General features: G+C 59.7%; 4 protein-coding genes across 4 annotated transcripts; 1 reads left to right on the forward strand and 3 right to left on the reverse strand.

Moving 5' to 3' along the window:
* Positions 1 to 1,086: 1,086 nt before the first annotated feature.
* Positions 1,087 to 4,056, reverse strand: THITE_41471 (uncharacterized protein; the record flags this gene model as incomplete). The annotated part of the gene is made up of 2 exons (XM_003649151.1): positions 1,087 to 1,638; positions 2,506 to 4,056. The coding sequence occupies 2 exons, from the start codon at positions 4,054 to 4,056 to the stop codon at positions 1,087 to 1,089; spliced, it is 2,103 nt and encodes a 700-aa protein (XP_003649199.1).
* Positions 4,057 to 5,094: 1,038 nt separating this feature from the next.
* Positions 5,095 to 6,548, reverse strand: THITE_41253 (subunit C of CAF1 complex-like protein; the record flags this gene model as incomplete). The annotated part of the gene is made up of 4 exons (XM_003649152.1): positions 5,095 to 5,761; positions 5,826 to 6,344; positions 6,399 to 6,450; positions 6,500 to 6,548. 4 exons carry the CDS (start codon positions 6,546 to 6,548, stop codon positions 5,095 to 5,097), a joined length of 1,287 nt encoding a protein of 428 aa, XP_003649200.1.
* Positions 6,549 to 7,793: 1,245 nt separating this feature from the next.
* THITE_40223 (uncharacterized protein) lies at positions 7,794 to 8,156 on the forward strand (the record flags this gene model as incomplete). Its single annotated transcript, XM_003649153.1, has 1 exon — positions 7,794 to 8,156. A coding segment is annotated over one exon (363 nt), but the record flags the coding sequence as incomplete, so codon positions are not given.
* A 4,548-nt stretch (positions 8,157 to 12,704) lies between these two features.
* THITE_2107603 (uncharacterized protein) lies at positions 12,705 to 13,811 on the reverse strand. Its single transcript, XM_003649154.1, has 2 exons — positions 13,032 to 13,811; positions 12,705 to 12,944 (listed from the first exon to the last, which is right to left on the reverse strand). Exons 1-2 carry the CDS (start codon positions 13,556 to 13,558, stop codon positions 12,713 to 12,715), a joined length of 759 nt encoding a protein of 252 aa, XP_003649202.1. The 5' UTR covers positions 13,559 to 13,811; the 3' UTR covers positions 12,705 to 12,712.
* Positions 13,812 to 13,822: the final 11 nt, after the last annotated feature.

Raw genomic sequence — 13,822 nt, forward strand, 5'->3', positions numbered from 1 at the left:
TTTGCTGCAAGGGCGGCGGCGGCGGCGGCGGGAGTAAAGCTCACCATCAGGGCGGAAGGCGTGTTGGTTTCGGGCTGGCCGGAAGGGAGGTTGTCATTTCTTTTCCCTCTCTGCTTTCCTTTCTCCTTGATGTGTCTACACTGAATTTGTGCCAAGAAGGATTTTATTCTCCGATTCGGTTTCTCGATACGCTCCAGCTGATCTCGCACATATATTCTCGCCACCAACGAACGGCCCAGTCTCTGTCACAAATTGCGCGGGATCCAGGCGCCTGTGGTTTGAGGGTGCATTAGTCCGTTTTCTCTTGCGTTCTACGGCACGTCTGGGCTGGGCGGAGCGAAGCGCAATCTGGGATTGTAGTAGACCATTGGGCGAGAGGGCAGGGACACGGCGGTCGTGGCTACGGCGGGTCTTGGGTTCTTGAGCGGTTGCGTGGCTCGGGAGGCGCCTTCTTTCTTTTCTTTCTTTCCTTGCTCCTCGTGGATGGAGGCTTCAAGCCGGCATGTGTTGATAATATCCTACAGGTGGTAGGGGGAGGTGTAGCGGCGGCAACAATGCTTCTAGTAGCCTCCATAGGGAGCTCTCCAAGTAATTTCCTCGGTCCGTTGCCCGACCGGCCATTCTCTCTGTTCATGTGGATGATCGTGGATGATCGACACGTCACGGGGAGTCGCTCATGAGAGAGACAGGTCGTATGAAGGTTGGATCATCTACTTAGACGACAACCGGCTACCTCGGGGAGAGTACTCGAAACCGACGAACTCATCCCAGCCGCTGTGTCAACCCTTCTTCAACTGTGGACCTTCAGCAAAAGATCCGAGAGCAACTGTAACTGGAGGGCACCAGCACCCAGATCGAGAAAGAAATGCGTCAACAACTCCCCCACAACTCCCTCACGCCCGACCGCCCACCAAAGATGAGTGAGCGGGACTAAGCAGGAACCCCTCAAAAGACGAGAAACAACATACCCGCGAGGAAAATAACCGTTCCCCGACCCAATGCTGAGAAGGTGACGGCACCTTGGTCTCAATGCCGGCTCTTCAGCGGGTTGTAGCAACGCCAGCTGGCCGTCGAATCGTCCCCGCGCTACCACGGCCGGTACCAATCCCTCAGCATCTTCGTCCGCGGATCCTCCCCAATGTCCTCGTCGGCGATGTACTTCTCCCAGTCAATCGTGTCCTCAACATTGCCGTTGCCGTGACCAGGCTGCTGGACCTGATGGTCCTGAACATCGTCCGCATCATCATCATCATGCTGACCGCCGTGCAGACCGTCCACAAGCGTGTTAATGTTGACCTCCTCCGCCTCTTGCTGCGGGTCATCATTCTGCCCCCCCGTCCCATCACCATGCCCATCACCGCCACCCTCCAGCGCCTCTGCCCGCGCCGCTGCCAGAGCCGCCTCCTGCAACGCAGCAGCGTACTCGGCAGGGTGACTCAGGAAGCGATCCCAGTCAACGTCAAACCCGGCTCCCATCCCGGCCATCATCATCTGCTCCGCGCGATTCTCCCGGTTCTCCTCTCCCATCACCACATCGCCGTCCGCCTCCTCCCCGTCTCCCTCGTAATCATCATCCGCGCTGTCACCCTCACCATCATCATCATCCTCGTCGTCGTCATCGGAATAGACCATGTCCGCCTGCGCAAGCAGCATCTCGTCCGTGCCGCCCTCCGACAGCACCGCCGTCGTCGCCGGCGTCGGGTACAGCAGCTGCGACGGGTCGACCGGGTCGAAGTCGTAGATGGGCGGGTTGGGGAGGACGTCTTCGTCATCGTCGTCACCGTCGTCGTAATCATCGTCGTCAGAGGTTGTTTCGTCGTCGCCGTCTTCTGCCTGCAGATCTTGCTGTTGTTGTTGTTGTTCGGGTTGTTGGGGCTGCTGCTGCTCGGGCAGTTGGCCTTGCGCCGGGAGGTCGTAGTTGTAGTTGTAGTCGTAGTCGTCCTCGTCGTCTTCGTCTTCGTAGTCCGACTCGTCGGAGGACTCGTCGGGGTTCCGGGGCAGGAGGCGTCGTAGTTCCGCCGGCGGGATGGGCTCGAGGACGAGCTCTTCGTCGGGGATTGTGGAGAGGTCGTCCGGGTCGAGAGGGGGGGCTGGGTGGAGCGGGCGGAGCGGGAGGGTGGTGGTACCGTTGAAGGCTGAGGCCGGCTGGTCGACGTCCATGGCGTCGGAGTCATCGTCGCTGTCCACGTTTCTGTGGTAGCTGGCGAGGCGGAGCTTTTGCGGCTTGTCGAACTGCGCGAGGTGCTCTTGCATGTCGTCTGGGGACGGCTCGGCGAGCTTGAACTTGCTCTTGAGTTTCCGCGCGTTCATGGCCTTCGTCGTCAGGTTGGCCAGCTTGGCCCAGGCAATATCGGCCCGCAGCTGCGCGCCCTCGTCGATCTCCTTGAACTCGTCCATCTCCTCCTGCTCCGCCTCCAGGATCATGGCCTTCTCCTCGTCGCTGAGCGTCGCCCAGCGGGCCTTGCGCGCGTGCTTGGGCTGCCACATGCCGGGCTCGAAGGGCACGTTGCCACAGCCGGAGTGGATGAGCTCGTGCTTGAGCGGCTTCCAGTCCTTCTGCGCTGGCGGCAGGTCGTCGTCGCTCATGTACATCTCGTCGAGGCTCGGCACCAGGCTGTTGCCGGTGGTGAAGTCGACGTGGCCGAAGATCATCATCTCCTCGAGGCAGCTGTCGAGGTCGAGCTGGCGGCGGACGGCCTCGAGCGGGATCAGCTCGTCAGGGCGCATCAGGTGGTCCGGACCGGCGCCCCATCCCTCGAAGTGCATAGTGCCCAACTCGTAAACCTGGACTCCGTGGAGCGCCATCCCGTTGAAGGCGCGGACCTGGTCCGGCCCGACGTCGTAGCGAAGCTTGAGCTGGCGGATCTCTGCACGCGTGCGGTACTTCTTCCCGCGCAGCATTGCCCAGAGCGGCGACAGGCCGCGCTGGCCCATCATCAGGCGCATCAGCATGCTCGACTGCGGGCCGAAGACGGGGTCGTTGAAGGCGAGCACGAGCTTGACCATGAACAATTGGGCGATGTACAGGTCCTCGTTGGAGAAGAAGTCCTGGTCCTTGAGCAGGGTCATGCGCGCCTCAGACGTGGCGGCGTCCATGATCAGCCAGAGCTTCGTGAGCGTCACACGCGCCCCCTCGGGCAGGCGGTGACCCCGTCGGGCCAGCGACGCGATGATGTCGCGGACGCGGATCTCGCGGTTGACCACCATCTGCAGCCAGAGCAGGCCGGGAATCATGCGGACCTCGCCCTCGACGTCATTCACAGGGCCAAATTCGGCCAGATTAGCCTGGCCGCGCCGTGGCTGGCCCAGTTCCACGTCGGCGCGCGTCACGAGCTGCTCGGCGGGGTCCGGGATGAACCAGCGGCCATAGATCGGGCTCGAGAAGATGCGGCTGGCCGTGGGCGCCATGTAATTCGCCCAGGCAAAGATGCTGCTACGCATGTGCTTGTTGATGGTGTGCTTAAAGTCCCTGCTGATGCTGTAGAGGCGGACGATGTCGACGGGCCGCATGTGCTTGCACACCTCAACGATCAGTTCGGTGCAAGTGCACAGCGAGGCGACCAGGTCGAAGCGCGGTTTCCTCGGAGGGCGACTCGCGGCGGCACGCCACTCGGCAGTGCCCTGCTTGAGCATGCGGATGCGCTGGCGGGCGATCTGGCGGAACTCGGCGACGACGAACATGTTGACATCCTGCAGCCCCTCTTGGGCAAGCATGGCCTGCCACTGCTCCTCAAACTCGTCTTCCTCTCTCTCTTCGCGCTCAGCGCGCGCGAGCTCATCGTCATCATCGTCGTCATCGCCACTTGTATCGTCAGTTTCGTTGTCGTCGTAGATCTTGCGGACTCCCGAGTCGCTGAGCCTGGCCCGCTTGAACGAATGGGACGGCGTCCGGTTCATGTGATGGAGGATTTGCTGGACATCGGGCCTGATGCCTCGCGCTTCAATCTCTTCGCGGGTGGCATTGGCGCGGGCAGCTTGCGCGAGGGCCAGTCGGCGCTGGGGGGTGAGATTCTGCAGCGGATCGCGGCCACCGCCGTTGCCCAGAGGAGCCGACATGTTGTTGGTCGATGACAAGCGATGATGTGGCAAAAGATGCGACGAAGGGGTTGGAGAAGGGAGTTTTGACGAGTGAAATGAGTAGGCACGCTTCGCCGTTGCTCTCTGGGCCGTGGGAAGAAACAGGCCTGTGATGGGATGTGTTGTGATTAGGATGTGTGCTCAATCGCCGACCAACGGTCTCGATGTGAAAAAAAAGTGTGGAAGAATCCATGTGCGGCCACCGCTGATGGCTAGGTACTTATCTCACGGCATGGAGCGCGCCTGGTGTTGCTGCCGGTGATGGCGGCTACGTTATTGTTGCCGCTCTCCTATTGTGAGATCAACAACAATAGCAGTCACAATAGCAACTGCCCAACGCACAATGCTAAAAATCGATCCACCCACTGAAACAAAACGCATTCACGATGTGACCACCAACAATCCCGGGGACGAAACCAAAAAACCAGAACTCGAGGCCTTTTGCCTGGTTGGGGTCCAGCTGAAGCCTGCGTATTGCTGAGCACCCCTACTAGTCGTTGCCGGTATTATCCTGTGCAGTCAGTGCTTGTGAATCTTGCGGACCGTGTCACGGACTGGATTTCACTTGGGAGAGCAGAGAAGAAGACACTGACGAGGTCGCCGCAGCAACCAATTCTGTTTGATCGCTCGATCGATCAAGCGGCTGCCAGACCTCTGATCCTGATCCTAATCCTGGTCCTGATCTGTAGCATTGTTTCCTCCCAGACTGTTGGCAAAATCGGCCTTTTGTAGCTTTCCCACTTCGTCAATTCCTCATTCGCGATCCCGGTGCATCCCCTCCACTTGTTCGGCCCAAGCCCGCCTGGTTGTTACGTAGGACAGTTGAGTGGCCGCCCCTTCGGTTGAAGGGCATTCGAGCTCGTCCCAGGTGTCTGTTTTTGAACCCTCCAAAATGGCCGGTGCTTCCGAATGGACATTTGGCTGCGAATCGACCGCCGACGTTGAACGAGTCGACGGCGGTGAAAGCGCGCCGGTCGTCGCTGCCAGCCGCACCTTCAACTTCCTACCATCCCCTTTCTAATTGGACGCGTCCATTTCGTTCATCGGCAGGTCGAAGTCAGCCGGGTTGACGATCGCGTCTGCTACCTTCCAGATCTGGAGGAGATTGTCCTCGGCCGCGCTGCACACAAGCCAGGGGTCGTTGAGGTTCCAGCTGAAGTCGGCAAGGTGGTTGGTGTGCCCGCCATGCATGAAGAGCAGCTCCGGCGGGCCGTCCTCCTCGTCCTCCGGCAGCTGCTCGTCGCCAATACGGCTGACATCCCAGAAGAGAACCCGCCTATCGTAGCCTCCGCTACCCAAGATGCTGGTCTCGGTAGGGTGCCACGCGAGCGACGTGACGGCATCGTTGTGGCCCTCAAGCGTGTGGATCTTCTGCTTGAGGTTGCGCATGTCCCAGATGCCGATTGTCTTGTCGGCCGATGCCGTGGCGATGAGGATCTCGTGCCGCGGGTTGAACGACAGCGCGTTGATTGCGTCGCTGTGCCCATCGCGGGCGACGACAGCCGCTTTCGTGGTAGTCGGGTTGCGCACATCGATGATGGCGAGTGTCAGGTCGTCGGACACGGTGCCAATCCAGTGTTTGACCAGAGGGTGGTATTGCACGTCGTTGACGATGTGGCTGTGGTGCGTATACTTGCGCCACGGCTTCAGCGTCTTGCCCGAGCCCTGTATTGTCTTCAGATCCCTACGCCGGAGAGTTAGAGCCCAGTCGGAAGTCCGGACCGTTGAGTTTCGGTCTCGATACATACCAGAGCATCATGGTGTTGTCCTCGCTGCCGGACGCAAGACAGCCCTCCTCGTGCGGATTCCATGCCAGGCCGAAACCTTCCGCCTTGTGGCCGACCAACTCGATCTGGGGGTTCGGCGTGCCCGTGGGTGTCAGACTGTGTTTAGTGCGGTCAAAGATCAAGACCTTGCCGTCAACAGCGAGGGTGGCGATGATGTCGGGGTTCTGAGGCTGATACCGCGCCTTGTTGACCTCGCCCGGGTGGTCAATCTTCTGGGTGATGTTGAACTTGATGACAGGCGGCTCCCCGGACGACCCCTTGGCGCCGTAGCCGCCAATCTCGCCCCGCTCCTCGTCGTAGTCGCGGGGGTTAGGTTGGACGAATTTCGGAATCTCGAGCTCGGCAATCTGAAGATGGTTGGGTTTGCCCTCAGCAGTGTGGGTGCCGATGAGCAGTCTGTGCACCGTGTAGTTTCTGTCCTTGACGTCCTTGACATCGGGAAACCACTGCGTCGTCAGGGTCGGCCACTCCAGCGCCGTACTTGCTGAGGTCAGCCGAATCGCCCAAACGACGCCTCCTCCACCAGCCGCTTACCTTAAGATCATGTCGTAGAGGAACGGGCTGTTCTTCTTCCACGTCTTGTACTCTGCGAGAGATCAGCGAGCGGCCCACCCTGATCGCAGGAGGAGACACACCTTCATTGATGAGCCTCTGCTCCATGACGGCATCATCCTGGTCATCCATGCCGACTGCATACAGAGTTAGATCTGGTGGTTTCCGTTCCGCAAAGGTGAGAGAGGGATGGGAATACCGTCGACGTCGTCCACAACGTCGGCCGAGCCTGAAGCCATTTTGGAGGGCGACGCAGTTTTTGCCGGAGCAGAGCGTGGTTACGAATCACTAGTGGAAGCAGTAGAATTATGCGCTTTGGAATTGAAGGGTTGTGGCCTTCAAACGCTCGCAAATGGCCGTGTGTCGCTTGAACTGATGAGTGAGAATCGTGATTCGTGTGACCGCGCGCGACAGACGCGTTTTGAACTGTTAACTAACGGGCAGTAACGTGTTACACAAGTTTAACGGTAACTTCACGTTAGCAGAATGAATTCAGCCTGCCTGCCACTTGTGGGGCTCCAGCCGCCTCAGCCACGAACATGCCTTTCCGGAAGCAGCTTAGCTGAATACCTGCAGGGTCGTGGGCCTCGAGAGCTGGGGCATGTGGGGCGGGAGCGCTGTGGGTCCGGGCAGGCTACGCTGAAAAGTGGGCCATCGGCCAGTCAGTCATCGGGGGTGAGGCTCTCAGTGGCCCTGAACAAAGCTTCGGCCAAAGCCTGGAAAGAGAAAACACCATCGTCTCCCGTTTCTCTGGTGCCCCGGTTCCCCGTTCCGGCCTCCTCGTCTTCCGCCGCTCCTCATACCGGTCACGGATCTTACGGTTCTCACGAAATTGGTTTTTCTATAGACCTTGGGCGGCGCACCGTGTTGGCACCCTGCGGGTCCTTCAGCAAGTGTTCTGGTTCTGTTTCCTTTCTTTCGCCTCTGTCGAAAAAGTCCGGCCATTTTTATTCAGCGCCGGCAACCCGATCGTCTACCTATTTTCTCCGTCACCAGTCGGTGTCGCCACTTTCTGCTGTCGCTCTGTGATACACAGTCGAAGTGTAAGGAGCTAGCAGCATACTCGCGTACAAAGCTTCGCCTCCTGCGAACACCCCGGGCACGCAGATCTGAGTTAGCGCCACTTCGTCCATCGCCAACATGGGGTGTGTATCTGTTTGAAGCCTGATCGCGATGCGTCCTAGATAGCTGACCGATTGCGCAGTGTGCCCAAGTTCTTCAGATGGCTCTCGGAGCGCTATCCCGCCATCTCGCAACTCATCGCCGAGAACCGGATCCCCGAGTTCGACTGCCTTTACGTGCGCGAGCTTCCCAGCCTCCCGGAAGCCTCCTGGCTTTCCGCTGTCACAGTTCCAGTTAGCTAACCGACGCTTGTAGCTGGATATGAATGGCATCATCCACAACTGCACACACAAGGACTCGGACGACGTCCACTTCCGTCTCAGCGAGGAGGAGATGTTCATAGCCATTTTCAACTACATCGAGCATCTTTTTGGCAAGATCAAGCCCAAGAAGCTGTTCTTCATGGCCGTCGATGGCGTCGCCCCCCGCGCCAAAATGAACCAGCAACGCGCCCGGCGTTTTCGCACCGCCTTGGATGCGGAGAGGGCCCGCGAGAAAGCTATAAGGGAGGGCAAGGAGCTGCCCAAGGAGGAGCCGTTTGACAGCAACTGCATCACACCGGGTCCGCCTCCCCCCCCCCTCCCCGGTCGCCGAACTGCGCAGGATAGCGGACGCTGACTTGCTTGTGTTTCCCAGGGACCGAGTTCATGGCTAAGTTGTCGCTGCAGCTCAAGTACTTCATCAACAAGAAGGTGTCCGAAGACAGGGATTGGCAGCAACCCGAGATTGTACTCTCCGGCCACGAAGTCCCCGGCGAAGGCGAGCACAAGATCATGGAGTACATCCGGAACGCTCGCGCTCAGCACGACTACAGCCCCAACGTCCGCCATTGCTTGTACGGGCTTGATGCCGATCTCATCATGCTGGGATTGTTGAGCCATGACCCTCACTTCTGTCTCCTCCGCGAGGAGGTGACGTTTGGCCGCCAGGCCAAGCACAAGTCGAAGGAGCTGGAGCACCAGAACTTCTATCTGCTGCATCTCTGCATCGTTCGAGAATACTTGGAGCTTGAGTTCCAGGAACTGAAATCCGAAGGCGCCATGCCGTTTCCGTTCGACATGGAAAAGGTCATTGACGACTTCATCCTGATGGCCTTCTTCGTTGGAAACGACTTCCTCCCAAATCTTCCCCGTCTTCACATCAACGAGGGCGCCTTGGCCACAATGTTCAGAGTATACAAGACCGTGCTCCCAAAGTGTGACGGTTACATCAACGAGAACGGAAAGGTAAATTTGCAGAGGCTTGGTCTACTTCTGGACGAGCTGGAAAAGGAGGAGTACCGCTTCTTTGAGCATGAGAACGAGGACGCCGGCTGGCTGCGCGGCAAACGGATGCTCGAGAACGAGGAGGCCGAGATGACGAGAGCAAAAGCTAAGGGCAAGCTCATCGTTAGCTCGGAGCAAAAGGCTCTCTGGAAGCAAAAGATCCGCAGGTTCCTCACGAACCGCACCTCTCAGACACTTGATCTCGGTGCGGAGCTCAAGGCCGCCGATCGCAAGTTTGTCCAGGATCTTGCCGAAGCTGCCCACCTAGAGTGGGCCACGAAACCGGATGACGAGGGCCATCGTCACCTTGTCTTGTCCTATCCCGTCAGAGACGAAGAGGACGAGGACGACGAGGAGGCTCAGTCGGCGGTATTGCGCATCATCAAGAAATATGATAATGCGCAGGTGCTTGACCTTACCGCGGCCGATGCCCAGGCTAAGATGGAGGCCAAGTACCAACAAAAGTTCGTGGAGTGGAAAGACAAGTACTACTTCGAAAAGTTCGAGAACTGGACTCCGGAGAACAAGGAGGAGGAGCTACGGAAGCTGGCCGAGAACTACGTTCAAGGTCTGCAGTGGGTGCTCTACTACTACTACCGTGGTATCGCTTCGTGGCCCTGGTTTTACGGCTACCATTACTCGCCCATGATCTCGGACGTCAGGAAAGGCCTCAACGCAGACCTCAACTTCAAGCTGGGCCAGCCTTTCAAGCCGAACGAGCAGCTCATGGGCGTCCTGCCGGACCGCAGCAAGAAGATCGTACCCTCCGTGTACTGGGACCTCATGACGGACCCCAACTCGCCCATCATCGACTTCTACCCGAGAGACTTCGAGCTAGACATGAATGGCAAGAAGATGGACTGGGAAGCCGTCGTCAAAATTCCGTTCATCGACGAGAAGCGGCTGCTGGCTGCCATGGCTCCCAGGGATGCGCTTCTGTCCGACGCCGAAAAGGCGCGCAACGACTTCGGAGTGGCCTTGAAGTTCACCTACTCCGAGGACGTCGACTTTGTGTATCCTTCCTCCCTGGTTGGTGTCTTCCCCCCGATTGCCCACTGCCACTGCGTGGAGAACATCTTCGAACTCCCGCCCATGGAAGGGCTCGAGTTTCGAGCTGGCTTGACCGAGGGCGCCCTGCTCAACGTTGAAGCGTTGGCCGGTTTCCCCACCCTGGCTACACTGCCGTATGTCGCTAGTCTCGGATTCCATGGGGTCAACGTCTTCCAACAAGACAGCCGCAACGAGAGCATGGTCGTCACCCTCCTGGGGACGGAATTGCGCTCGAAGGTGGAAGCCGCCAAGGTCAAGCTTGGTCAACGCTGTTTCGTTGGCTATCCTTTCCTTCAGGAGGCCAAGATCGTGAAGGTGTCAGATGAGCTCTTTGACTACACACTGGCCGAGAACGGCAGCGGGCAAGTCGTGGCCACGGCCCATTCGAACCGCGAGATTGAGGAATGGACCAAGAAGGCGGACAGGATCGAGAACTTCTACAGCAAGCGGCTGGGAATCCTTATCGGCCCCGTGGAGTCGCTTGTTTCCGTCCACATGCTCAAAGGTCTCGTCAAGACTGACGAGGGAGCGACGGTGAAGGAGTACGGCGACATTCCGGGGATGGAGACCGAATACGCCTCGCAGATTATTGTGGACGAAGTCGTCAACGAGGATGAGCGCTTCATTGAGAAGGCTGCTCTGCCAGTCGAGGAAGAATTCCCGGTCAAATCGGTCGGCTTTTTCTTGGGCGACTACAACTACGGCCAGCCCCTGGAGGTCGCCGGCCACTCCAACGGGAAGCTCTCCATCTGGCTCGCTGTCTTGGAGAAACGCGAGCCAGAGTTTGCGAAGAAGATCATCCGTGACGCCCAATCGGGAATGCACTACTTGCCTTCGTACATGGTTGCCAAGCAACTGGATCTGCACCCACTCACCCTCAGCAAGATCACCTCGGCGTTCTTCGTCCGTACTGTTGGTGATCTCCGGGTTAACCTGGGTCTCAACCTCAAGTTTGAGGCGAAGAAACAGAAGGTGTTGGGCTACTCGCGCAAGTCGCAGACCGGCTGGGAATTCAGCCCTGCTGCTGTCCACCTGATCGCCGAGTACATGAGGCGATTCCCCGACTTCTTCGCTGGAGTCAAGCGCAATCCTTCAGGCGCCGAACTGGCCGAGACGGACCTGTGGGCCGATCCTGCCGTGGCGGCAGCCAGGGTCAAGGAAATCGGCGCGTGGCTGAAGACCCTCAAAAGCAGCTCCATGGAGCGGGTGCCCCTCGACGCCGAGCAACTCGACTCGGATGTCGTCATGCGACTCGCCAACGAGGCCGACAGGTTACAGTTGAGCGCGATCCCTGCCAACCCGAAGAAGATGAACGGGGTACCGCGTAACGCACTGATGCGGCCCCAGGACGCCGAGCACCGTCTGGGCAACCAAAACTTCGCGCTCGGCGACCGTGTCGTGTATGTCGCAAGCACGGGCAAAGTCCCTATCGCTTACCGCGGCACAGTGGTGGGCATCAGCCGCACCCCAACCGCCAAGCTTCTCGACGTCGTCTTCGATGTCACCTTCATGAGCGGTACGACTCTGGGCGATCGCTGCCCGCCGTTCCGCGGTCAGACCATCCCGTCGACGGTCCTCCTGAACCTCACCAACCGACAGGTAGTCGCAGGATCTCGGGAACAAGTCGCTAGACAGCCTATCAGCCCGTCAGTCACCACGCTGACCGCCCACGGCGGCTACCAATTGAACGGCAAGCGCTACCAGGATGCTCCCGCACCGCCTCCCCTCCAGGGAAGCTGGCGCGGCGCGCTGAACGGCAGCAACCGTGGGCGGGGCGGCCAGCCCCAGCGGGGATCCATCCACAGCAACCTGCCCTACCGCCCGCACCAGCAGCAGCAGCAGCAACCCAACGGTCCCCGCGCCGGGCCGCACCAGCAGCAGCAGCAGCAACCCAACGGTCCCCGCGCCGGTACCCCCCAATTCAGCCCCGCCAATGGCCAGGGTCAAGCGCAGAGCGGCCGTGGACGCGGCGGCGGTGGCAGCCAGCTCCGGGGCCGTGGCGGTGGCCCTCCGCGCGGCGGAGGCGGGTACGCCACCCCGCCGACTATCGCTGCCCGGGGCGGGGCGGCCAGAGGCGGCGGAAGCGGATACGTTGCTCCGACGCCGGTCGCGCCGGGCGCCGTCAGGCTCGGCGCGGCGAACGGCGTCCCCCATCCGGCGTCTGCGCCGCCCGCGTATGGGGCCGTGCCGCCGCCGTCGATCTTGGATGCGCCAGGCCGCGGCGGGCGCGGCGGTGGGCGCGGACGCGGCGGCAGGGGTCGGGGTGATGGACAGGCGTTTAGGGGACGCGGTGGGAGGGGCGGTGGCCTCGGGGGTGCTCAGCAGCAGCGGGCGGCCGCCGCCGCTTCTCAAGGCTAGTGGCCTTGGGAATACGGACCGGTGATTTGATGTTGATATAGACATGGGTTGGAGGGTGATACATGTGTTTGTGGAAGTGGGAAGTAGGGATGGGTGTTGCGTCGCCCCGGAATGGAATGTGCGATGGAAACAGAGGAACAGCGAGGAGTATTGCACGTGTCTGCATACTCGATCGGATCATGACGTGAGGGCATTGGGCTTTGGGGAGATATAGGACTGGCTGGTGGGCTAAGCGCTGGGCAGCGCACGATGTCACGTATTTTGTGTGTAGTACATGTAGCACAAAATTCGGGGTATACATGGCATCAGGCACGCGAGACATGTTGGTTTGCAATATCAGACCACCCCCGTTGTTGCGCATGGATGATGACCGTCAGTTTGGGGCGCCTCCAATGGCTTAAGCCAGTTGGCAGGAGGGAGAGTCTCGATCGCTCCGTCCCGGCGGATAGAATATACCAAGGATGCTTTGTGATTCCCCTGCAATAATATCTGTTTTGCCGCTCATTTCGGCTCATCCTTCTTCTTGATCGCGGGCAATGCAAACTTCTTGCTCAGGTTGTTCCTCAGCGTCTTCCACCTCCAGAAATCCGCGTCCTGGTTCCACGTCAGGAAGCCCACCCACGGCTGCACGTTGTAGTGCAGACGCAACACCACGTCCTCCTGCTCGGCCACCTTGCCGGACGGGTGCGTGATCTGGTACTTGGGGCGCTGGTTCTTGATGGAGAGTTTTCCGCTTTCCGCCGCCGCTGCGTCAGTAACACGTCCGTGCCAGCGCGGAAAGAGAAAGGGTCAGATTGTTTGGCGCTGAGATGTAACATACCGGCTAGGGTCGATGCTCTTGCCCGCTGCGCTGCGCCGCAGCTTCTTCATGGCGACCGGCCCCAGGTTGGCCAGGTGGTCGGCGCTGGGCGCCGTGATGATGCTGTCCCAGATGACCGCCTGGTTGGTCGCGTTCTGGCCGGAGCCGGAGCCGCCTGCCGACGGCCACTCGGCGGTCACGTAGACGAAGAGCTGCTTGGTGTTCCAGGTGAAGAGCGAGGAGAGATCCGCGTCGAGCGAGAACCTGATTATGGCGTATTCCTCCTTCTTGGAGGAGTAGTAGTGCGGGCGGCCGCGGACGCTGGATAGGGGGGGCAACGGTGAGTTAGTTGCTCGCCAGGAAAGGGGGCCACTGGAGGAGAGGACGCGGATTTGGCCGTACACTTGTACATTGGTGGTCTTGAGGACGCCGACGGTGGGGGTGCGCGGCGCAAGGAGATCGGTGGCAGCGATCAAGGCGGCGACCACAAAGGCCACGGTGGTGAAGAAGCCGAACGTGTTTTGGATGCGCACGACGGTCGAGTACATGGCGGGCAATTGGCCGAGGCGCTGCGCCCGTGCTGCTCAAAAAGAAGAACGAAATTGTTGGGTTGTCCCCCCGTCGTGGAGGAAAGAGGGAGAGATGGCCGGCGTCACCTGCACCTCGTCATCGGCTGGAAATCGCAGAACACGATGTCAACGAGCAACGAGCTCGCAGCTTGCGGAGGACTGTGTGCAGCACGGCAGGCGCCAAGGTGCATGTTGGCGATAACCAGCGATAAGGCCAGATTGTTGCCTCATGCAGCAATCCGG

This window comes from Thermothielavioides terrestris, chromosome 1, assembly GCF_000226115.1.
Source record: "Thermothielavioides terrestris NRRL 8126 chromosome 1, complete sequence".
In the NCBI taxonomy this organism is placed as follows: Eukaryota; Fungi; Ascomycota; class Sordariomycetes; order Sordariales; family Chaetomiaceae; genus Thermothielavioides; species Thermothielavioides terrestris.

Bases quoted from the DNA above. Each gene is read 5' to 3' on its own strand.
- THITE_2107603 (XM_003649154.1), bottom strand. From the start codon at position 13,558: ATGTACTCGACCGTCGTGCGCATCCAAAACACGTTCGGCTTCTTCACC. The intron at 12,945-13,031 runs GTATGTTACATC...GGCGGCGGAAAG, and splicing joins AAGAGCATCGACCCTAGCCG to CGGAAAACTCTCCATCAAGA.